The 24,639-nt window shown below is 40.6% G+C and overlaps 1 protein-coding gene across 4 annotated transcripts in view; it reads left to right on the top strand.

The window, feature by feature from the left end:
* heatr5b (HEAT repeat containing 5B) overlaps window positions 1-24,639 on the top strand; it is a 139,509-nt gene that overhangs the window by 24,749 nt on the left and 90,121 nt on the right. For 3 of the 4 annotated variants that reach the window (XM_069885126.1, XM_069885123.1, XM_069885124.1), the window contains 8 exons: window positions 804-971; window positions 5,928-6,178; window positions 7,654-7,765; window positions 9,080-9,232; window positions 10,156-10,255; window positions 12,661-12,770; window positions 20,975-21,138; window positions 23,164-23,339. In XM_069885126.1, coding sequence (XP_069741227.1) covers window positions 804-971; window positions 5,928-6,178; window positions 7,654-7,765; window positions 9,080-9,232; window positions 10,156-10,255; window positions 12,661-12,770; window positions 20,975-21,138; window positions 23,164-23,339 — 1,234 coding nt within the window. The remainder of the gene's footprint in view (window positions 1-803; window positions 972-5,927; window positions 6,179-7,653; window positions 7,766-9,079; window positions 9,233-10,155; window positions 10,256-12,660; window positions 12,771-20,974; window positions 21,139-23,163; window positions 23,340-24,639) is intronic. The other variant, XM_069885125.1, reaches the window with a different exon arrangement.

The following is a 24,639-nucleotide window of genomic DNA, read 5'->3' as shown; positions in this document are numbered from 1 at the left end:
AAACCATCAAACTAGCCAGGGTGCCATAGTTTAGGAATCAGTTTGTTAAAAATCCCATCTAGTCCAATTGAGCCCTGATGTCCAGAAAACATAAAACCTATATTCTAGTCCTCATGTTTACTCATCTGTGTAGATGAATTTTCCCACTCAAGTGAACATCAAGTTTCAAGCATCAAATGCAGTTGCATCTCAACTTTGCTGTGGTGATTTTTTTTTCCCCCCACTGCAAAAACAAACCTTCAAACCATTAGTTCACTAGTTAGTTCATTAGTTCAAGCTTATTGTCACATGTACCAAGCTGCAGTGATAGTTTGTTTGGCCAGCAGTCCAGCCTGCAAAATAAAACATAGTACATATTGCTGACTTGCAGAGAGAAATCAGTTAGTACAGAGCAAAGGCAATGTTATATTACTGGTGTGAGGCTCATTTAGGAGTCTGATGATAATGAGAACTAAACAGTCCATTAATCTGGTGGCAAGTGAATGGTCTTCCATTGAGAGGAGTGAAGAAGGTGTAATCTTTTTAAAAAAAAAACCACATTTTTAATTTCGACATACAACGCGACAACAGGCCCCACTGGTTCATGTGCCCATGGTGGACAAAACTGATAAAACTCGGTACATTTATGCAGACATGGGGAGAACATATAAACCCTTTACAGACAGTGGTAGATTCAAACCTGGGTTGCTGGCACTGTATTAGCATTGGGTCTTTTAATATAATGGTTTCATTTCCATTTTGTTGTGAAGAGCAGTTCTTTGGAATATGCACTGGTGCTAACTATCCTGAGTCTGTCCCAACAGAGACTGTGATGAATGATGCCGGTAACGACAGTAAGTCGGGTGCAGCCGATGTGTCTGCGAGCCAGCATGTGATGGTGTGCGCCCTGCAGGAACTTGGCAGCTTGGTGCAGAGTCTGAGTGCAACTGCCTTTCCTCTTCTTCAGGAGTCTTCCATTGGTGTGTGGTCAGGTGCTTTGAACGGAAATGGGGATGGGGAGGAACAAGTTTATATTAATATGTATAGTATTTCTAATAGAACATTACAGGCTCTTCGGCCCACGATGTACCAACCAATATAAACCTACCCCCCCAAAAAAACCCTCCCCACCTCATAATGCTTTCTTTCATCCATGTGCCAGTTCAAGAGTCTCTTAAATTTCCCTACTTCAATCTCCACCACCACCCCTGGCTAGGCATTCCAGGGACCCACAACTCTGTTTATAAAAAACAAATTGCCCCTGATGACCCCCTAAACCTTCGTCCTTTCACTTTATTCAGATGCTCTCTGGTGTTCTGGGGAAAGCTGCTGGCTGTCTACTTATCTGTGCCTCTCAATCCTGTAGTTCTCTATTAAGTCATCCTAGCTCTGCTAACCTTTCAAGGCCTATTTTCTATTTCCAGCAGCATCCTGGTAAATCTCCTCTGCACCCTCTCCATAGCTTCAACATCCTTCCTGTAATGAGGTAACTAGAACAGAACACAATATTCTGTGGTCTCACCAGAGATTTATAGAGCTGCCACATTACCTCACAGCTCCTGAACGCAATGCGTCGACTAATGAGGCCCAGCATGCCATAGACCTTCTCAACTGTCCTGTCAACCTGCGCGGCAACCTCGAGAGATGTATGAACTTGGACCTCAAGATCCCTCTTCTTCCACACTGTTAAATATCCTACCATTAACCCTGTACTCAGCCTTCAGGTTTGACCTTCCAAAATGCATCACCCCACACTTATCCAGATTGAATTTCATCTACCACTTTTCTGCCCAACTCTGCATCCTGTCTGTATCGTGTTGTAACCTCAACAACTTTCAGCACCATCCACAACACCTCCAACCTTCGTATCATCCACAAACTTACTGACCCATCCCTTGCTTCTTCATCCAGGTCATTCATAAAAGAGTTGCAGAGCAGATCCCTGCAGAGCTCCACTTGTCATTGACTTCAAGGCAGAATACTTGCCATCCACCACTACTCTCCTATCTACAGACAAGCCAATTTTGAATCCACATAGCCAAGGCTCCATGGATCCTATGCCTCATGTCTTTCTACAAGTCTCCCATGCGAGACCTTGTCAAATGCCTTACTAAAATCCATATGCATCATATCTACTGCCCTACCTTCATCAGTTTCTTTTGTTATCCCCTGAAAAACTCATTTAGGCACATCTTTCCCCTCATAAAGCCATGCTGACTATCCTCGAAATGCTCGTAGATCCTGTCCTTAAGAATCCCCACCAGTAGTTTGCCGACTATTGATGTAAGACTCACTGGCCTATGATTCCCAGGATTCTCCCTATTATCTTTTTTTAAATAGGGGAACCCTATTTGCCAATCTCCAACCCTGGGGCACATCCCCTGTGGCCAAAGATCATTGTCCTGGCAATCTCTTCCCTCCCCACAGCAACCAGAGAAAAATCTCATCTGTATCTGGGGACTTGTAAGAAGATCCCACCCTTCTTTCTTAATCTCAACATTGACCAGCACATAAGCTTCTATTTTGACCTCACCTTGACCAAAGTCTATTTCTTTGGTGAATACTGAAGCAAAGTATTAATTTAGGATCTCCTCCACCTCCAGGTACATGTTGTCTCCTTTATGCTTAAGCTGCCCTTCCTTCACTTATCCTTCTGTTCTTCATATATACATAGAACACCTTGGGCTTTTCCTTAATCCTTTTTTACCAAGGCCTTCTCATGTCCCCTTCTAACTCTCTGGTCCTTCTTAAGTTCCTGGCTACCATATAATTCCCATGAGCCCCTCCTGTTTTTTCTTTTGCTTTCTTCTTCTTCCTCTTAGCTAACTGCCTCACTAGGTTCCCTTTTCTTCCCATTTTTCCTCCTGTCTCAGTGGGACAAACCTCTCCGGAACCCTGTGTGAGTGGTCCCTAAACATCCTCCACATTACTTCTGTACTTTCTCCTAAGAACATGTTCCCAATTTATTCTCCCTAGCTCCTGTCTTATCCTATCATAATTAGCCATTCCCCAATTAAACACTTTACCATTTTAACTGCTTTTATCCTTCTCCATAGCTATTGCTGAAGCTCAGGGAGTTGAGGTCATTATATTCGAAATATTCCCCTACCGAGAGGTCTGTCACTTGATCAGATTCATAATCCAGTACTAGATCCAGCAAGGCCTCTCCTCTTGTCTGTCTGGTCAGCATACTGTGTCAGGAATCCTTCTTGGACACACCTGATGTATTCTGCTCATCTTTTCCTCTTGCAGTCAGGAGGTGCCATCAATATTTAGGAAGTTGAAGACTCCCATCGCAACATCCCTGTAATTTCTGCATAATTCCCAAATCTGCTCCTTGGTGTCATGAGGGCTATTTGGGGGCCTCTAGACTACTCCCAATTGCAGTAATTGCTCCCTTCCTATTTTTGATTTCCACCCATACCAATTCAATAGACACTTACTTCACAGCATCCTCCCTTTCTGCAGCTGTGATACTATCCCTGACCAGTAATGTTATTCCCCTCCCCTGCCCCATTTTACCTCCCACCTAATCCCTTTTAAAATATTTAAACTCCGGTACCTGCATTAGCCAATCCTGTCCTTGTGTCAGCCAAGCCTCTGTAATGGCCACAATGTTGTAATTCCACGTACTGATCTATGCTCTAAGTTCATCTCCTTTATTCTTAATACTCCTTGCATTGAGATAGATTTATTTCAAACCCTCTAACTGACTACATTTATACTTCTTCCCCTGCCTGTCATTCCTCACAAACTCACAACACATTTCATTATCCTTTCTATTTTCTGCCTTATTCTCTGCACTCTCAGTCTGGCTCCCACCGCACCACCCCCCCCCCCCCACAAAAAAAAATTGTTTAAACCCTCCCCAGTTCAGATATAGCCCATCCTTTTAATACAGGTTAGACCTTTCCCCAGAAGAGATCTCAATCATCTACAAATCTGAACCCTGCCCTCTGCACCAGCCATACATTCATCTGCCGCAGCTTCCTATTCCTACCCTCACTGGCATGTGACACAGGCAGCAATCCCGATTACCAGCCTTGAGGTCCTGCTTTTCAGCTTCCTTCCTAACTCCCCATATTCCCTCTTCAGGACCTCATCCCTACTCCAATTTATGTCATTGGTACCAATGTGGACATGACATCCAGCTGCTCACCCTCCTGCTTCAGAATGCTGTGGACTCGATCTGAGACATTCCTGGCCCTGGCACTTGGGAAGCAGCATACCATCCAGGTGTCTTGTTCACAGAACCTCCTATCTATTCACTTAACTATCAAATCCCCATTTACTTTAGCGCTCCTCTTTTCCCTTCTTAGCTGAAGTGCCGGATTCTGTGCCAGAGAACTTTTCTCTGGTAGATTGTTTCTCTCTTCCACCCTCACCCACCTTGAAGAGTATCCAAAACATTACACTTATTGTAAAGGAGAACAGTCACAGGGTGCTCTGCACTATCTGCCTATTCCCCTTCCCTCTCCTAACATTCACCTGCCTCTTGCTTTTTGGGTGGGACTGTCTCCTAATAACTTCTATCACCCCCTCTGCCTCCTGAATGATCCAGAGTTTATCTTGCTCCGGTTCCCTAACACGGTCTGTAAGGAGCTGCACCTGGATGCACCTCTTGGTGGTGTTGTCATCAGGGACAATTGTGCCCTCCCAGGTTTCTGGCATCCACAGTCGGAGCATTCCACTACCCTAGTTGCCATCTCCACAATGAATTCTAAAACTTTTTGAGATTTCCTGCTTCTGGCTCATTCTGCTTGATCCTTGAAGAAGGGCGCAGGCCTAAAACATTGGCAATGTATCTTTGCTTTTTATGGATACTGAAAAGACCGGCGAAGTTCCTCCAGCATTCGGTGTGCTTTTACCACAATCACAGTGTCTGCAGACTTTCGTGTTTCACTCATCTCCAACACCAACTCTTTATTATGCAAAGATCTCACCTGGATTATTGTTTTACATCTTAGGCTCTTTGCTTGAGCCTCTAATCCCCACTCCCCCACTAGGCCACACACACACAGACACACACCTCGATCTGTAGCCCACACACCAACCAATTGTTGCTCCTGAGACAAAGCCCAGCTGCCGAGTCCTGGCTCTGCATACCTTTAAACACTTCTGAAACAATGCCCAGTTCCTGACATTTTAATGGTAAAGTCTGTAACTAAGCTTCACAGACATGTGTGTTTGCATTTGTGTAGTGCCTTTCACAGTCTTGGAAAGTCCACAATTGCTTCACTGTCAATGAAGTATTTTGAAACCTAGTTAAGATTGTAATATTAAAAAAAACAAGCCAACCAATATGTGGGCTGACTTCAGCTGCTCGAGAGACTTGGGAAGTTAAGACCACTCCTTTCCCCCTCCATAATTAAGATGGACAGAGGAAGTGATATAGTCCTGACAGTTTCAGTAACTTTGACAACAGATCCTAGGAAGTGTATGTGGGTCGTCTTTGGGTAGGTGGGAAGCGGGTGGTGTTGGTCATGGTGATTGTACAGAGGAAAACAGCTAATGCAAGCTATTGGAGGGGGATGTTAAAGGCTAGTCATTTTACTGATTAAAGAATTAACCTGATTCTGAAGGGATTTGTGTTTTAAATTTACATTAATTTAAAGTTACTATCCTAAAGGATAGCAAAGGCTGAAGTTCTAGAGCTTAAAGCTCTTTGGATTCTGCCAAAAGAGAGCTCTTGGTCCACAGACTGGAGTGTTTAAAAATGAACTCTTGCGTGCTTCAGCTGAAGTTGCAATTTCCAGCTGTAGTAGTTAAGCAGAAGTGTTTTATATTACCAAATAAACTGCAGATAGACTGTGAGCAAGGGATTTGTTCCAAACATTGTAACAGTCCAAATGACAATGTTACTGAAAAGGCTCAATGCTCTATTATTTTAAACCAATCCAGAGAACTTTTAAATGAATTCGTAATTGGAAACTTTTCTTTCTTGAAAGGTCTTCTGGAGACGGTGACTTCTGTTCTGCTTCATCCCAGTATGGCGGCCAGGCTGGGTGCAGCCTGGTGCCTGCGCTGTGTAGCTGTTGCATTGCCCTACCAGCTGACTCCGCTGTTGGATAGGTGCGCAGAATGCATAAATAATCTGAAGACATCACCAGAGGCTGTCACGGGATACAGCTTTGCAATGGCAGCATTGCTGGGCAGCGTGCATCAATGCCCTCTTGGAATTCCGCATTCCAAAGGAAAGGTAAAGGGGGAAACTGTCATGTTCTTCCTTTCAGCTTCTGAGCATGCTGGAGGTTTCTTTTTGAATGTAATGGCATTGTTGTAATATCAGAAAGTGACACTAATAAACAATATTTAACACAAGCGTGACACTCACCATAATCTGCTTGTAATGACTGTGGAATAAATTTTGGCTCAAACCCCTTGTTGGAACACTGCATGGTCCTTCACATCCAGCCATAGTTTTTATTTTGTGCTCCTTCTGGCAGATGGCACTTCCATCTCTGAGTCACAGCCACTGCTTCCTTGTTGCTTTCTCTGCAGTGCATTTGAAAAACATCATATTTAAGACAATCAGAATTTATTCCAATTGTGCTGACATTTTCCTTGTTTACTGCTTTCATGTTAAAAGGTTCAGAGTGGGATATGTTGATTAAAACATCAGATCAAGTATTTCATTGATATTGTCCATAAAATTGAAATGACTTCCACTAATCCCATCAGAAAACTGGCTTGCAAAACATGGGTATGACTGTTCAGTGTCATTGCTGCAGCACTTCCTGAGGCAACGGTAAACCTGGCAGTTCTGCATTTGGCTCATATGGGCCTTTATCGAAGCCTGAGGTGGCAAAGGTGACTGGAATTGTACCTTGCACTCTCGGAGATGTCCTGGCTGGTTAGTTAAAGACAGACTGAGTGTAATGTGTACATTTCCAAATAAATCTCATCCTGCCTTGGTGTCTGATTTTGGTTTTTTTGTTAGTATTGAAGATCATCCCAAAGTAGCATTTGGCATCACATGAGTTTCTTGAATTGTTTATAATAACTGGTTCTATTTGATTTAATGTCCTTTCCATTTTGAATTTTTGATTGCAGCAATATGCAATTACCCTCATCACCTCCTGAGAATACTCATCAAGGCTGTGCTGCTATCAACAGTTTTCCATGTTCGGAATTTTTTTGGTTTGCTTGCCCTATGTGTCATTTTGGTTCTTTGAATCTTCTGAGCGATGAGGGAGCTGCTTTAAGTGAGACCTTTTGTGAGAATACTGAGGAACGCAGTTTGAAAGAGATTAAGTAAAGGGAAGAAGGATTAATCCACCTGAAGCATCAGAATGACTTGCAAAGGTCTGGCCAAACTTCCTGTTTGCCACGGTTCCGGTACACCCATGATCAGTCTTGGCTTCATTCAAGTTTTTGCTGTTGTATCCTGTCTTGGTTAAAATACAACTCGGTACAGAGGAGTAGGGAGGATTGCCCTTTTTTTTTCAGTGATCAAATTGTTACGAGGATGCTGCTCGTTCCCCTGGAGTCTGTGTACCCTCTGTTTAGCCTCATTCCCTCTGCTCCGTCCCCATTCTCTGAAAATGATTGCCATTTCAAATATTTTTATAATGCATTTGCTTCCAATTCCATTTCATGCACTACATTCCAGATTATTTTTGGTGTGGTGGGTGTGTGAAGAAAGTTGATTCACTCTATTCTCTTCCTCTGCAGATGGTGGTGAGCATTGCAGAGGACCTCTTGCGCACGGCATCACAGAATAGTCGCCTGTCCCTGCAACGCACACAGGCTGGGTGGCTTCTCCTGGGAGCACTGATGAGCCTAGGTTTGTACATAGGGTGAACAGACTCTTGGCCCTTTTCTCAGATCTCTATGCTCTTCTCTTTAAAAAGATTTTTACGAGGAAGAACCAATTACCCAGCCTTTGTTTTCTGCTTGATATTGGCTTCAGTGCTAGCAACCTTGAGTCAAATGTAAAGACTGAGGCTTAGAATTCCAACATCCCTGTCCTTGGGATGCTTTCCCTTCTCCAGACCTGCACATAATGAGCACTGTACAACTGCCAACCTGTGAAAATTGAGCCTTATCAACATCCTCCCTGCAGCCAGGCAACCAGAACTGCATTTCATAAAGAACCCTTGTATCCAGCATATTGGGTCTAGAGATGATGTTTCATCAGTTCAAATTTATTGTCAGACTACGTACATGACATCACAGACAACCCCAAGATTCTTTTTCTGCGGGCTAGGCTCAGAATTTCTATACCACTAACTGTAAACTGTACTTGCCAGGAATTGTAAGCAAACTGATTGCAAATGCAGATGTATAAATATACAGTAATAAATAATGAGTATATGTGTCTCTAAATGAGTGTATTGTTCAAGAGCCTGATATTTGAGCAACTATTCCTGATCCTGGTGGTACAAGTCCTATGGTGGTACAATACCTCCTTCCTGATGGCAGCAGCGAGAACAGAGCATGTCCTGGATGGTGTGGATCCTTGATAATTGATGCTGCTCTCTTAAGGCAGATCTATTTAGATGATCTTAATGGTGGGGAGAGCTTTGCCTGTGATGTTCTGGGCTGAATCCACTACCTTTTTCAGAATTTTTTGCTCACGGGTACTGGTGTCCTCATACCAAGCCGTGATGCAGTAGGTCAGTACACTTTCCACCACACATCTGCAGAAGTTTGCCAAGGTTTCCAATGACATACCAAACTTCAGAAACTTCTGAGGAACTAGATGTGCTTTCTTTGCAATAACATTTATATAATGGGTCCAGGACATTCATTGCTTCTCTCCCCAGCTTCCCCATAAGAGGCATGTTGAATCCCAACTAATAATTGCAAGGGGATTGTGGTGGTAATTTAGACAATGTTTAACATTCCAAGTACAGGTTCATCCAGAGTAGTGGATTAATACACAAGTACCTTGAGATTGTTCTGGAGAACTTAGTTAATGCAATACTTCTCTTTCAGGCTGATTTATTATCTGGGAATTTTGCACAAAATGATTGGAAATCAGGTGCAACTTGACAGTATGAATCATTTGGGTTGTAGGCCTGAAGTTGTTAAGGCCTCCTCCAGGCACCTGAGTGGTTTCTATGTCGAACTGAATTGACACGTTTAACTTTTCCAGGTCCTTCTGTGGTTCGGTATCATCTCCCCAAGATGTTGCTGCTGTGGCGCAATGTGTTTCCACGTTCCCTGAAGGAACTCGAGGCAGAAAAAGCTCGTGGCGATTCCTTTACGTGGCAGGTGACCCTGGAGGGTCGAGCTGGAGCTTTGTGTGGTAAGGGCTGCCTTTAAATACCTGGCTCAACTTCAGTGCTTTGTGTGGTAAGGGCAACGGTTCAATGCCTGGCTCCACATTGGTTCTTTGTGTGGTAAGGATGACCATTTAAATACATTGGTCCACTCCAGTGCTTTGTGCAGTAAAGACTGCCTTTAAAAGCTAGAGTCAGCTTCCAAAAAGATGATTTTAATGGAAGAAAGCAGCATGACTTCCAATTAGTTTGCTATAAATTCCTTTAATGATTGTGTAAAGTATTATTAACGTTTACTTCACTTTATGTTCAACTAAGTACTTGATTTGATATATGCAACATAGAAAACTTGCCAAACTGAATGCAAATAGCAAAGTCCTGCAAAGAGTCGTGAGCTGAAAGGGCTTTTATTTTTGTGCTGTTTGCCAATATGAGTTGCTTAAACTTGTCATGTAGTATTATGTAGATCTAAGTCCTAAAACATGAAAGCAGGACACTTGGCCCAGTTGCCTTAACCCATAGTTTTTATTCTTACAAACCTCTTTGATTTAGCCCTCTATTCCCTTTCATGCTTGAATCAAACCCTCCCTTAAATGGATCTGTGCTTTCTGCTTCACCTTTCTTGTGGCAGTGGTTTCAGATTCTCACCATTCTCTGAGGGGAAAGATGACGGACAAGGTGATGACTTAAAAAGTCGGGTTTGAATTTGGTTTTTCATTTGTGGAATGGCTCTTTTCCAAGGCAGTTTCCCTGGGTCGTTTTACCTTCCCGAGTTCCTCCAGGTGAGGAATGACCACGAGAACACAATATCTGAAAGATAATTTCCAGTTGTTTAATAGAACTGAGTGGGAAGGTGTTGAATTTGGTGGGGGAGATGGGTAGGGATGTGTATGGGGGGGGTGGTAGTGAATACATCTTTTAAAACTTAAGCCTTGCTCTTTCCGTGCAGCCATGAGGAGTTTTGTTGCCCATTGTCCTGAGCTTCTCACCGATGATGTGATTCGTAGAATAATGACCCCGATTGAATGTGCCATGTTGATGTTGTCTCAGTGAGTACACCCTAACCTTTTCCAGCACCTCCGACAAATCTGAGCACAACTCTGCATTTAAATTAAACTGCAAATGACGTTTGTGTGATTTCCTTATTGTAGAAGATTTTTAGCAGCTACAGCTAATTCATGCAGTTAAAATTATTGGAGTAATTGGGATGTCAAGTTACAACTGTACAAGACATTGGTAAGACCACATTTGAGATATTGAATGCAGTTCTGGTTGCCTGGCTGCAGGGAGGATGTTGATAAACTGAAAAGGGTGCATAAAAGATTCACAGGAGTGTTACCAGGACCAGAGGGCTTGTTATCAGGAGATGCTTTCTCTTTCTCTGGAGTGGAGTGGATTCAAGGGTATACTAAGTCCAAGGTGGGGAGGGCATAGATTAAATGGATGGTCACAGTGTTTTCCCTATGGTAGGAGAGTAAAAGTTGAGGGTATAGATTTTAAGTGAGTGGAAAGATTTAAAAGGGGCCAGAGAGGCATCTTTATTGACAGAGGATGGTGTGCATATGGAACAAGGTGCAGTATAAAAGTGATAGATGGGGTACAATCACAATATTTAAAATATAATTTAGATGGCTACAAGGATAGGAAAGGTTTAGAGGGATACTGGCAAGTAGGACTAGCTCAGATAATCAATGGTTGGCATGGTCAAGCAAGGCTGCAGGCAGAGCTGTATAACTTCACAACTCCAAAGAAGCCAACCTAATCAAAAGAAATGGCTTTGAAGATGTTTGGAGAGGAAGAGTTTAGTGAGGGAATTCTACTGCTTGCAACAAATGTTACTAGATTTCGTATTAAGATGGGTAATGCAGCAGAAAAGAAACATTTATCCAACACAGATCAAATGATGGCTCAATTGATAGGAGAAGCTTAACACAGACCAACATCTTTTAGAGAATGCTAATTGGAATAGAATGAGGCAGACACTCCCTATTACTTTATTGAAGGCATATTGATTTCTTGGGGTAAATTTTGCATTAATAGGATCAAGTTTTGAGTTTCTGTAAAAAGCTTTTTATAAAATGATCACAACCTTCATTAGGAGTGAAGCATAAAAGTCTATAGATTCTGTGATTGTAGTAGGAACACAAAATTGCTGGAGGAAGTTGGCAGGTTTTGCAGTGTCCAGAGAAGGTAAAGATGCATTTCAGTCCTGAGCCCTTCGTCAAGGTATGAGTCTTCTTCCCCAGCCCTTTTATACAGACACCTGCCTCCTTTTGATCATACGTTGAAGAAGGACTCAAGCCGAAATGCTGGTCATATAATTTTACCTCCTCCTGCTGAGTTCCTCCAGCATTTTTCTGTTTTTACTACAATCTTCATTAGATCTCTTTGTAAGAAAAGTAAGGCTTCACCATTTGAAGGCATCGACCTGTAGCTTAGTATGAGAACTGGAGTGCTCCAGCTGACTTGTTCAATCTTGATCATCGGCTATGGATAATGCTAGAAGTTTTAAAATTTTTAAAATGTAAACATACAGCACAGTAACAGGCCGTTTTGGCCCACGAGTCCATGCCGCCCAATTTACACCACATTAATCTACACCCCCGGTACATTTCTTTTAATTTTTTATTTTTCACACCATAAACCACATTAACCATGATACATACTTTTTCCTTTTCAAATATATACAGTGCCATTTTCTACCCCCCCCCCCCCCCCCATCCCACCCTCCCTACCTCCCCCCTCCCGTCCATTTAAAGTACAAAATCTAGGATACATTAAACCAGTCAAACAATGTTGTCATTCAATAAAAATATACAAGAAATTCCACTGAGTCAATTCTTTTCATTTCCTTCTCCTTTCGTTAATTTAGGTAGTGAATGTCCCCGGTAGGTTTTCGCTATTGTGTTTCATGTAAGGCTCCCATATTTGTTCAAATATTTCAGTATTATTTCTTAAACTATATGTTATTTTTTCTAATGGAATACATTTATTCATTTCTATATACCATTGTTGTATTTTCAAATTATCTTCCGATTTCCAGGTTGAGGAAACCGGAGCCCCCGGGGAAAACCCATATAGACATGGGGAGAATGTACAAACTCCTTACCGACAGTGCAGGATTCGAACTCCATTGCTGGTGCTGTAAAGGCGTTGAGCTAACCACTACACCAACTGTGCCACCCTATTTATTATTCATCCCTAAATGCCCCTAGACTGAGGTGCAGCTAATGTAAATAAGAAAATATGTAATTTAGTGGAATATCATCCTGATGTTTCCTGATGTCCATAATTTTTGAAGTTGCCATAAAACATAAGGTTAAAGATTGAAAATGATTGGATGTCATTACTCATGGGTTTTTAAAAATAAGTACAAGTAAACATGAATGTGGAATATGGTAACATTCAGTGGAACCAAACTGCTTTTGGTAACCATGAGCTCTTTGTTCTGCAGCATCCCATCAGTCATAAAGGCTTGTGGAGGTCAACTCAAGGCAAGTGCAGCAATGGTGCGATTACGATTGTATGATATTCTGGCCCTACTGCCTCCAAAGACCTATGAAGGTAAATAAATTGCGACGCTTGCTTTTTTTTGAATACATGTGTTATTTTAGATATTTTCTGTAGGAATATCTCTTTTGGAATTGAAAGTAATTAATTGAAGAGCATTTTTGGAATGACCCATTTGAACTAACTGGTGTTCCATACAACACTTCTCCCATCTTTTCTCGTCTGGTACCCTTTCAGCAAACTGTTCCTTTTTCATTCGTATTAATCTGGATTTGCCTTCAATGTACCTATTCTATTCTCCTTAACCAATCTGATGACAAGTTCCACATTCTCGTCCTGGAATATTTTTACACTCAGATGGAACTGCCTAAGCAGATCTCGCATCCCAGCTTTCAGTGCATATATCAGGTTCATCAAGGACCTACTCAAATCCTTTTAAAATATGATGAGGTTTTTGCCTCCACAAACCTTTTCTAGATGTGAGTTCCAGATACAAGGCACTCTTCAGATGAAAAGTTAATGTCCCCTCTTTTTCCACGAATGCTTCTTACTACCTTAGATCTAATACTCCTATCAAAGCCTTTGTCAGACAGCCCTTCCTGCTCACCCTGACTGGACCTTTTGTGATGTTATATACATCGATTTAAATATCCTCTCAGTCACAACTTTTTCAAAGAAAGCTATAAACTTCCATAGTCCTGCAAATCCTCGTAAACTTATCCTTCACCCATGCCAATTGCAGTCACATCCATCCTGTAATGGAGATCAAGATTACAGATGGGTATCCAGCTGTTGATTGGTGAGTATTTTCTTAATTTCTAGCGCAACATTCTGTGCCTTGGCCATTAAAGGCAAGTGCCTTAATTATAATTGTCACCTTATAAACTTCTAACCTGTGGATATGTACTACATTGCCCTGTTTGTTTACACTACTCGCTATACTGTGAGTCACTGAACCTTTTTGGCCTTCCACAAATGCATTCCTGATTCAGATAATTTCAGCTGGAGTGCTTATTAAAAAGTAAAACTGTCATAAAAGCTGTGGAGGCTAGAAATCTAAATTGAAGCACCACACTTGGAAAAAGCAGACCATGCCGTATCTGGAAAGAGAATCTGTTAACAAATCCAAAACCCTTTGTCACAGTTGGAAATGAGAGATAAAAATAATAAATTTGGATGAATTTAAATTGCAGTGAAGGTGGTGGGAGGCCTGTGAAATCAGTTGACGCTTGCGAGCGGGTTCGCAGTCCAAATGGAGAGGGGAGTTGTGGTTGCCTGGCAAAGGACAAGGAGCAACTCAGAGAGGGGAGGGGGGTTATTTGGGGTTAAGGGAATTTTAGATGTGGGAATAGTGGAAATATTGTGAATAGAAGTGTTGTCATACAGTGTGTTCAAAAAAGAAAACTGAGAAATGGAAATGGGGGAAAGGTGGTGGTGAGGAAGGTAGAAATGAGAGGTAAACAAAGTATGAGATGGCCATGTTGAACTATATGACTATAAATATTAACGGAATACATAACCAAATCAAAAAGAAGAGGCTATTAAATTTACTGAAAAAAGAAAAAATTGATATAGCATTCGGGCAGGAAACACATCTAACTGAAGTGGAACACAAGAAATTAAGGAGAGACTGGGTAGGGCACGTAACGGCAGCATCATATAATTCAAAAGCCAGAGGAGTAGCTATATAAATCAATAAAAATGTACCAATCAAAACAGAGGAGGAATTAATAGATCCAGCAGGGAGGTATGTAATGATAAAGTGTCAGATATATTCAGAATTTTGGAATTTGCTCAATGTATATGCACCTAATGAAGAGGATCAAAAGTTTATGCAAGATATCTTTTTGAAGATTGTAGATATGCAGGGAAATATACTGATAGGCGGGGACTTTAACCTTAATTTGGACTCAAAGATGGATAAAACTGGACAAAAGACGAGCAGAAAGAACAAAGTAGCCAAATTTATGGTTAAATCAATGCAAGAAATGCAACTTATGGATATATGGAAGAGACAACACCCAAAGGAGAAGGAATACTCATAATATTCGAGTAGACATAAAACATACTCAAGGATTGACCTGTTCCTGTTGTCAGCCCACATCCAAGGGAGAGTGTTATCGGATCACTCACCCCTGTTAGCAATAGAGCTGGAGGACATCCCACCAAGAACGTATAGATGGAGATCAAACTCCATGCTACTTAAAAGACAGGATTTTAGAGAATTAATTGAGCGCCAAATTAAAATGTACTTTGAAATAAATATGGAATCAGTGAAAGATAAATTTATATTATGGGATGCAATGAAAGCGTTCATCGGAGTTATGTAACTAAAGTAAAGAAGGACTACAATCGGGAAATAGAACAGCTGGAAAGGGAAATAGTAACTACAGAAAAAGAATTAGCAACAAGGGAAGATACAACAAAAAGAAGAGAATTGGCGGACAAAAAAATAAAATATGAAACACTACAAACGTACAAGGTGGAGAAGAACATAATGAAGACAAAGCAGAAGTATTATGAGCTAGGAGAAAAAACGCACAAAATACTAGCTTGGCAGCTTAAAACAGAACAAACTAAAAGAACAGTATTGGCATCAAGGAAAAAGGACAAACAAATTACATATAACCCAACAGAGATCAATGAAAACTTCAAGGAATTCTACGAGCAATTATATCGAACTGAGAACGAAGGGAAAGAAGACAAAATAGATGAGTTTGTAGCTAAAATTGAACTACCAAAATTGCAAGAAGAGGAGCAAAACAAATTGATAAAACCATTTGAAATAGAGGAAATACAGGATATATTAAAAAAGCACCCGAACAATAAAACACTGGGAGAGGACGGACTCCCAATAGAATTCTATAAAACATTTAAAGAGTTATTAATTCCTCCTCTCCTGGAAGTAATGAACCAGAATGAAGAAACACAAAACATTCCAAATTCATGTAAAACAGCAATAATTGCAGTTATATCAAAGACAGGGAAAGATCCACAAGCACCAGCATCGTATAGACCAATATCTCTACTCAACTCAGATTATAAGATGATAGCTAAACTATTAGCAAACAGATTGGCCAACTGTGTACCAAAAATAGTAAAACTAGATCAAACTGGATTTATTAAGAAAAAGCGAACAACGGACAATATCTGTAAGTTCATTAACTTAATCCATGCAGTACAAGGAAATAGGACGCCAACAGTGGAGGTTGCTTTAGATGCAGAGAAAGCCTTTGACAGAGTAGAATGGAATTATTTATTCAAAGTACTACAGAGGTTCAACCTACCAGAGAAATATATTGGATTAAAGCATTATATAAGGGATCATTGGCGAAGGTGACAGTAAATGGATGTACATCAAACAATTTAAATTCAGCAGGTCAACTAGGCAGGGATGTGCACTATCTCCCTCACTGTTCGTGTTAACTATAGAACCCTTGACAGAACTGATAAGAACAGAAAATAAAATAAAAGGGATAAAAATAAAAGAGATGGAATATAAAATCAGTCTATTTGCAGATGACGTCATGGTATACTTAACAGAACCAGAATTATCAATAAATGAATTACATAAGAAATTGAAAGAATATGGAGAAATATTGGGGCACAAGATCAACGCAAATAAAAGTGAAGCGATGCCAATGAATAATGCAGATTTCACAAAGTTGAAGAAAGAATCACCATTTAAATGGCAAACACAAGCAATCGGATACCTAGGTATTCAACTAGATAATAATCTAGGCCATCTATACAAATAAAATTATCAGCCATTAATGAAGAAATTACAAGATGACTTCGAACATTGGAAAGATTTACCACCAACACTGATAGGAAGGGTAAATTACATTAAAATGAATGTCTTCCCAAGGATACAATACCTATTTCAATCATTACCAATTTACTTAACAGATAAATTCTTCAATGAGCTAAAGAAAATAATAAGGAAATTCTTATGGAAAGGGGGGGAAACCGAGGATAACGCTAGATAAATTAACAGAATGGTACAAACAAGGGGCTTACAGCTACCAATTATAGAGCAGCACAATTAAGATATCTATCAGATTTTTATCAAACAAGGGAAAAACCAGATTGGACCAGATTAGAGTTATATAAAATAGGGGAGAAGGTACCAGAACATATACTATATAAGTGGGATGTAAAGCTGGTGCAACATAGGAGTTCACCAGGACTGCACCATCTGCTCAACATTAGGAAGAAGATTCACGTAGAAAGGCAAAAACAAATTACCAACTACCAAAATTATTATTGACGTAAAATCAACGAATCTCTTTCACAATAGATAACCTTTCCTTTAGAGAATGGGAAAGAAAAGGGATCAAAAGAATAGAAAATTGTTTTTTGGGAAATAATTTATTATCTTTTGAACAAATGAAGTACAAATATGGTATAACTCACGGTACAATGTTTGCATAGCACCAAATGAAAACCTACTTGAAGGACAAATTGGGAAGCAGGCTGAGGTTACCAGAAGAAAGCAGCTTTGAATATGTGATTACAGACACAATGATAATTAAAAAATTTATAACAAACATGTACATTAAACTGCAAGAGAAAGAGAATGATGAAATAAGCTGTAAACCCAAACAAAAGTGGGAACAAGATCTAAACATAAAGATAAAAAATGAAAAATGGGTAAAGCTATATTCCGGAACTATGAGAAATACAATAAACGCGAGGTTACGCATGATACAATATAATTGGTTACACAGGCTATACACCACGCCCCAGAAGTTAAATAAATGGGATCGAATATTATCAGATAGATGTTTTCACTGTAAGAAGGAACCGGGAACAACAGTACATGCAATTTGGGCATGTGAGAAAGTGGAAAAGTTTTGGGAAGATATAAATCAGGTATTAAATAAAATCACAAAAAGCAACATACCAAAAAATCCAGAGATCTTTCTTCTAAGTAAATATAAGAAGTAAAGAATTAGGCCTCAAACTGGTTGAAGCGCAAAAAAGGTTTATGATAGCCTTAGCTGTAGCAAAAAAAATGTATAATGTCAACTTGGAAATCAGAAGAGAGCCTGAGAGTATAGCAATGGTACATAGAAATGAATAAATATATTCCATTGGAAAAACAACATATCATTTAAGAAATAACATTACAATATTCTAACAAATTTGGGAACCGAACATGGAACACAACAGAGAGGGCCTACCACAGATCTCCACCTCCTAAAATGACAGAATGAGAAGAAGACTAAATGAACTGACCCAGTGTGTAAAAGTAGATGACACAATTTTCTTGTTTATTTTCATTGTGGATGACATTGTTTAATGGGTTTAATGTATTGTATCTGTTGAACATTTAGTGGGTGGGATGGAGGGAGGGATGGGATGGGGGAAAAAAGGGGAGTAAATGACACTGTGTATATTCAAGAGGGAAATGTTTGTGTGTATTTTGGTACATATGGTTCATAGTGTGAAAAATAAAAAAAAAAGGTGATGGGAGGCATGGTTAGGAGAAAGAATGCATCTGTGGTAGGTCAGAGTGGGAGTAGATGAGGAGTTCAGGTGGCAGGCAACTGGAAGTTCAGTGACACTTCTTTGAACTGAACGCAGATGCCTTGCAAATCTAACACCCAATCTGCATCTGGTTTCACAAATGTAGCAAAGTTGGTGAATTCCAAATGCACTTCATGCAAATGGAAGCGCCAGTAAGTTGCTGTTTCACCTGTTTAGATCCTCAGATGGGGAGAAGAGGAGGTGAAGGGAGACAGCATTTATGATTCAGATTTGTTATCAGAGTACATATTGTACATAACATCGCATACAACCCTCAGATCATTTTGTCTGTGGGCGAGGCTGAATTACCACTTTTTGGTTGTGCAAAAAAACACACAAATTTTTTTAAAAAAAAGTAAACTGTGCAATACAGGGGGGGGGGAATCAAATTCCAAAGTTGAGAGTCCTTGAATGAGTCCCTGATTGAGTTTGTTGTTGAGGAGTCTGATGGTGGAGGGGTAGCAGCTGTTCCTGAACCTGGTGGTGCGAGTCTTGTGGCAACTGTACAACTTTCCTGATGGTAGCAGCGAGAACAGTGTATGCGCTGGGTTGTGTGGATGCTTCATAACTGCTGCTCCTCTCTGATGGCAGTGCTCCTTGTCGATGTGCTCATGTTGGGGGGAGGGTTTTGCCTGTGATGTCTTGGGCTGTATCCTCTACCTTTTTCACTCAGGTATTGGTGACCCCATACCAGACTGTGATGCAGCCAGTTAGCACACTTTCCACCACATATCTAGAAATTTGCCAGGGTTTGCCAGGTTTCTTCTTGATGCCATTGGTGTGTTAGGCCCAGGAAAGGTCCTCCAAAATGGTGACTCCCAAGAACATAAATTTGCTCACCCTCTCCACCTCTGATTTCCCCCAATGATCACTGGATTGTACACTTCTCCTATTCCCTTCCTGAAGTCATCAATCGGCTCCTTGGTTTTAGTGATACTGGCTGCGAGGTGGTTGTTGTTGGTGCACCATTCAGCCAAGTTTTCAATCTCTTTCCTCACCACCCCTTCTTATACAACCCAGGACCATGAATTTATCAGTGAATTTGTAGATGGTTGTGGTGTTGTACTGGGCTATGCAGTCATAGGTGTATATCGAGTAGAGCAGGGGGCTAAGAACGTAGGAGTTGGGAGTTGCACCTGCATGTTAATTCTCCATCTCACTCCCAATATCTATGGCCTTCCACACTGTTACACAGCTGGGCATAGTGCAGCCTTCTATCAAATTCTTCAATTTTAGCTAACTCTGTATTAGAACTCTCCATTTCTTCCAGTTGACTATCAGTAACCTTTTCCCCCGTTTTTCTCTCTATTAGTACACTTTGACATGCCAGGCACGTCCCACATCCTTGCTATTAGCAGCATGTTGCATAGACAAAGGATCGTCATCTGTTTCTCACTGATGCATTAACCCATTTTAATCCAAATCCATCCCTTCTACCATCTTCTCTGCAATTTAAAATGATTTTTTTTAAAAATCTCTTTCCCAGGTCTGACAGTTGGCCTTGTACCTGATAGGTTGGCTCTGGTTTCTCTTCGCAGATGCTGCCTGACCTGCTCAGTGTTTTCAACATTTTCTTTCCTAATGAGATTTTGGTGACTCGTTCATCTAGGGCATTTGGTTTTTAATGAACCCCCTCCCCAAAACAGAAACTTTATTAATACCTGGGTGAGGTCTGCCTTCTCTCTCTATTTTTAGGCCACCTATTAGCACCCCACCCCAGATATCCCAGGTTTTTCAATCCTTTTGGCAGTTCTGATACCATCTTTGAACCTATTTGCATTTGCTTCTTTTATCTCTTTCATACCACAAGACCAGAATGGTGGGCTCCACTGAATTTGATTGACCACAGAGCCTTTACAACACCAAAGGCCGTTTGACACATTAAACCTGTTAGTTCCATGTAAAGTGACCAGTTTGGTCCAATTGCCCCATTGTTTTTCCAAACTCCTGCAGATTTATATTTTAAACCTTCAGATATTTATCTGATTTGCGTTTGAAAGGCACAATCAAATTTACATCGATCACAACACTTTAAGATCATGCCCAAGCAAAGTCACGAGTTTGTGTTAAAATCAATGTTCCACAAGTTAATGGTTCTCTTGTCGGGTTTGGTGCTGGATTTATTTTCTGAAAACTAGCTCTCTATATTTGCATAGCTGCTCTTACTGCAGTACCAGGTCTTTTCAGTGGTTTAGAATCTTAAATTTAGTACAAGAGCAGCAGACACCAAGTATTTAAATCCTGCTGAATAAGGTGACTTTGACATGGCTTCATGCACAATAACATAAATAGATATAACTAACTGCATAGAATCGTTGTAAGTTTTATCTATAGTTTAATTGAATAAAAGTCAGTATCTGTAGAAAGTCCAAGATTAATAGAGGTCTACAAGATTATAGGAATAGCAAACACCAATGGACATCTGTACAAAGTGAAGGGAGCGAAGTTTAGGGGAGACATCAGGGGTAAGTTTTTTTTTACAGAGTTGTGGGTGCCTGGAATTTCTTGCCAGGAATGGTGGTGCAGGCTGGAACAATAGAGGCAATTAAGAGGCTCTTAGACAGGCACGTGGATGGAAGAAAAATGGAGGGTTACAGGGTAGGGAGGATTTGGTCCTTTAAAAAAAAAAGGAATATATGGGTCAGCACAACATTGAGGGCCAAAGGCACTGTACTTTGCCGTGGTGTTCTATGTCTTTACCACTTCACTGTATTATTCCTCTTTAGGAAGCTACAATGCTTTGCTGAGAGAGCTGGTTGCAGAATTTACATTGACAGACAATTCTGCCAACACTACCACTTCACTTCTGCGATCACTCTGTCACTACGATGATAGTGTACTCCTCGGCTCCTGGCTTCAAGAGACTGACCACAAATCCATCGAGGATCAGGTGAGCTGTGAAATAACTGTTACCCAAAACAAGCTCTTTCATGTTTGCTTTTGCTGACGAAGCTTCTATAGGAGCTCTGTCAAAAGACGTCCAGGCCGGCTGCAACACAGTGTGGTAGGGTTGCTGCAGGTAAATAGATCAGAGGTCAATCCACAGTGCCATAAGAGTGGCAGAGAGAATTGCTGGAGTCTCGCCACCCCCGAATTGAGGTGATCTACCAGGATTGCTGGTAGATTGCACCCAAATCATTGAGGGCCTCTTCCACCCTGCACACTGCATCTTTCAGCTGCTCCCGTCGGGGAAGAGATACCACCAGGCTGAGGAACAGCTTCTTCCCACAGGCAGTGAAAATGCTGAACGACCAAAGGAACTGCTCTCACCAACCAACTGTGAATCTCATATGTACAATATTTATTTATATAGATGTGTTGTGTGTCTGCATGTGTTGCACTGAGGACCGGAGAAAGCGTTTCATTCGGTTGTACTTGTACAGTCAGATGGCAATAAACTTGAGCTTGCTGGAACACTATTAAATTAACAATTACAATTGTGGGCATTTGGGCAGATAAAACTGCTTATGGGATGCTAATATTTTTGAAGCATCCTTTGCTGCTTCGGGGCATCTAAAATGAGGCAGGGAAGGATATTTTAAAGTATAGTCACAGTTGCATGGAATGAAATGATGAGAGTTTATTGTCACGTGCACAAGTATAATGGACAGATGCACTGAAATTCTTGCCTGCTATAGCCACACAAGTATGCAAGATACACTAACTGCAATAGTACAAGTTAAATTGCCACAATATGCCAAGACAGAAAGAGAGATGATAAATATTCACAGTTGCGATAGTGTAAGCGTATCTTTTGGTCATCCTGGAGTAGTTCATTGGTGGTATCATTATTTAGGGGGAGATAAGGTCAGTGCAAGAAGGGTGATGCTCATTCTCTGAGGTAAGGGTTATTTTACAGCACCACCCACGTCACCATATTTGATGACAATGTTGGGATTAGTCGTTATTGAGCAGAGTGCTGTAATTTCACGAGAAAGGATTGAGTGAGGACGATGGGGAAAAATTAAAACACTGACAGTGAATAGATGAGGAAAGGAAGAGTCCAGGTAGATCGTGCATTCAGAAGAATGCGCTAACAGTGTGGGGTGAATACTCTGGCCAAAGGAATGGGCACAGAGGTGAAAATGGCCCACAAATCTCAATATTGGGCTGGACTCGGAGTTTATTGAGAAGGGGACATCAGGGGCTGAAGCTGAGGGCTCAGTGAAGTACAAGGTAGTCAGGATCAGGGAGGCAGAATTCAGGAGGGAGAGTGCAAACTGGGGAAAGGAAGCGAAGAGTGTTAAAGATATTGAGGGGATCAGAGTTCAAGTGCCCTTGAAGTTTGCAATCTTTGATATCTGAAGATCAAGAAAAAAACTTGTTGAAACACCAAGGAGGATGTTGGGCGCGCACCAGGACTTGTTTGACCTCCTGTTTTTGGTGCATCCAGAATGCTGACACTAATGGTTTACTGCTTTGTTAGGCTTTTTTTCTCTTGAATGAGACAAATATGGAGATCCCATCGGCTCTCTTGTTTGGAGGTTAAAAAAAATCCCATGACATGCTTGGGAAAAACTGGAGTGTTCTCTCTCTGTATCCTCGCCATTAACAGTCCTTTAAATGGCATCAATGATTCTGCTTCAGAAGTGCAATAATGCACATGTTAGAAATCTGAAGTGAAGCAGTACTGGAAAAAGCAGATCAGGAGGAAATTTAGTGCTTGAGGAGATGAACTTTCAAAATGGAGCTTTTCAAATTCGAAACAGCTGTCTTAGATGATGGAAAGTAACCATTTCTTTTAGATGATGGAAAGTAACCATTTCTTTTAGATGATGGAAAGTAACCATTTCTTTTAGATGATGGAAAGTAACCATTTCTTTTAGATGATGGAAAGTAACCATTTCTTTTAGATGATGGAAAGTAACCATTTCTTTTAGATGATGGAAAGTAACCATTTCTTTTCTTTTTGCAGCTCCAGCCAAACAGTGCATCTGGAAGTGGAGCCTTGGAGCATGACCCATCCTCAATCTACCTGCGCATCCCTCTGGGCGATGCTGTGCCTGGCCCTCTTCCCCTTGGTGTGTCAGTCATCGATGCCTCAGTTGCCCTCTTTGGGGTGGTGTTCCCTCATGTCTCTTTCAAACATAGGCAAGTGCTAGATTTCATACTTTGTGGAACTGGGAGCATGGTGCTTTAAGTTAGAGCAACATTTTTATTTTCCTGTCCATTAATTTTGCATGTTTAGAAATTGTAAGCTGCAACTGATCCCCAGCCCGAATCTTCCTGCTAATCCTTAATAAAACAATTGCCACCAAGCATGCTGCTTATCTTTAACCCAGGCAGCCTCTCGTATCAGTCGATTGCTACTCGCAAGTTGCAGTACCATAGGCATCCATTACAATCATCAGTAAGAACGTTGTTGCCTTCCCTGTAATCAGCCATGCTGTAACAAGCTTTTCTGTTTTACATTTTCAAAAAGCTTGTTTCTTCACATTCATTTTCAGTAATCCTGAGCCAGTTTTAGGAGAGCCATTGTTCCAAGTACCCAAACATAGACCTCCTTTAGTTTGTCAGTGTGCAAGAAATGGATGACAGACTATCTATCACCTGTGTACAAAGTCCAAACAATTGTCCTCAGTCCAAACCTCTGGAGTGTACCTGAGGTCACAATTTAATCCTGTGTTTTTTTTAATTTTTTTAAATTTTTTATTTTTCACACCATAAATCACGTTAGCCATGATATACACTTTTTCTTTTTCACACATATACAGTGACTTTTTCTCCCCCCCCTCCTCCCAAGCCACCCCCCCACCCCCCCCCCCCCCCATCCATTTTAGGTATACAATCTAGGTTGCATTAATTCAGTCAGACAATGTTGTCATTCAACAAAAATACACCAGAAATTCTACTGAGTCCATTCTTTTCTTCTCCTTCCATCAACTTAGGTAATGTTTATTCCCGGTAGGTTTTCGCTATTGTATTTAATGTAAGGCTCCCATACTTGTTCGAATATTTCAATATTATTTCTTAAACTATGTTATTTTTTCTAATGGAATACATTTATTCATTTCTATATACCATTGTTGTATTTTCAAATTATCTTCCAATTTCCAGGTTGACATAATACATTTTTTTGCTACGGCTAGGGCTATCTTAACAAATCTTTTTTGTGCATCTTCCAAGTCAATTCCAAATTCTTTATTTTTTATGTTACTTAGGAGAAAGATCTCTGGATTCTTTGGTATATTGTTTTCTGTTATTTTATTTAATATCTGATTGAGATCATCCCAAAATTTTTCTACTCTCTCACATGTCCAGATTGCATGAATTGTTGTTCCCCTTTCTTTTTTACATGGAAAACATCTATCAGATACTGTTGGGTCCCATTTATTTAACTTTTGCGGTGTAATGTATAGTCTGTGTAACCAATTATATTGTATCATACGCA

The sequence above is a fragment of the Narcine bancroftii genome, chromosome 6, assembly GCF_036971445.1.
Source record: "Narcine bancroftii isolate sNarBan1 chromosome 6, sNarBan1.hap1, whole genome shotgun sequence".
In the NCBI taxonomy this organism is placed as follows: domain Eukaryota; kingdom Metazoa; phylum Chordata; class Chondrichthyes; order Torpediniformes; family Narcinidae; genus Narcine; species Narcine bancroftii.
This window is presented reverse-complemented; position numbering and strand designations above follow the sequence as displayed.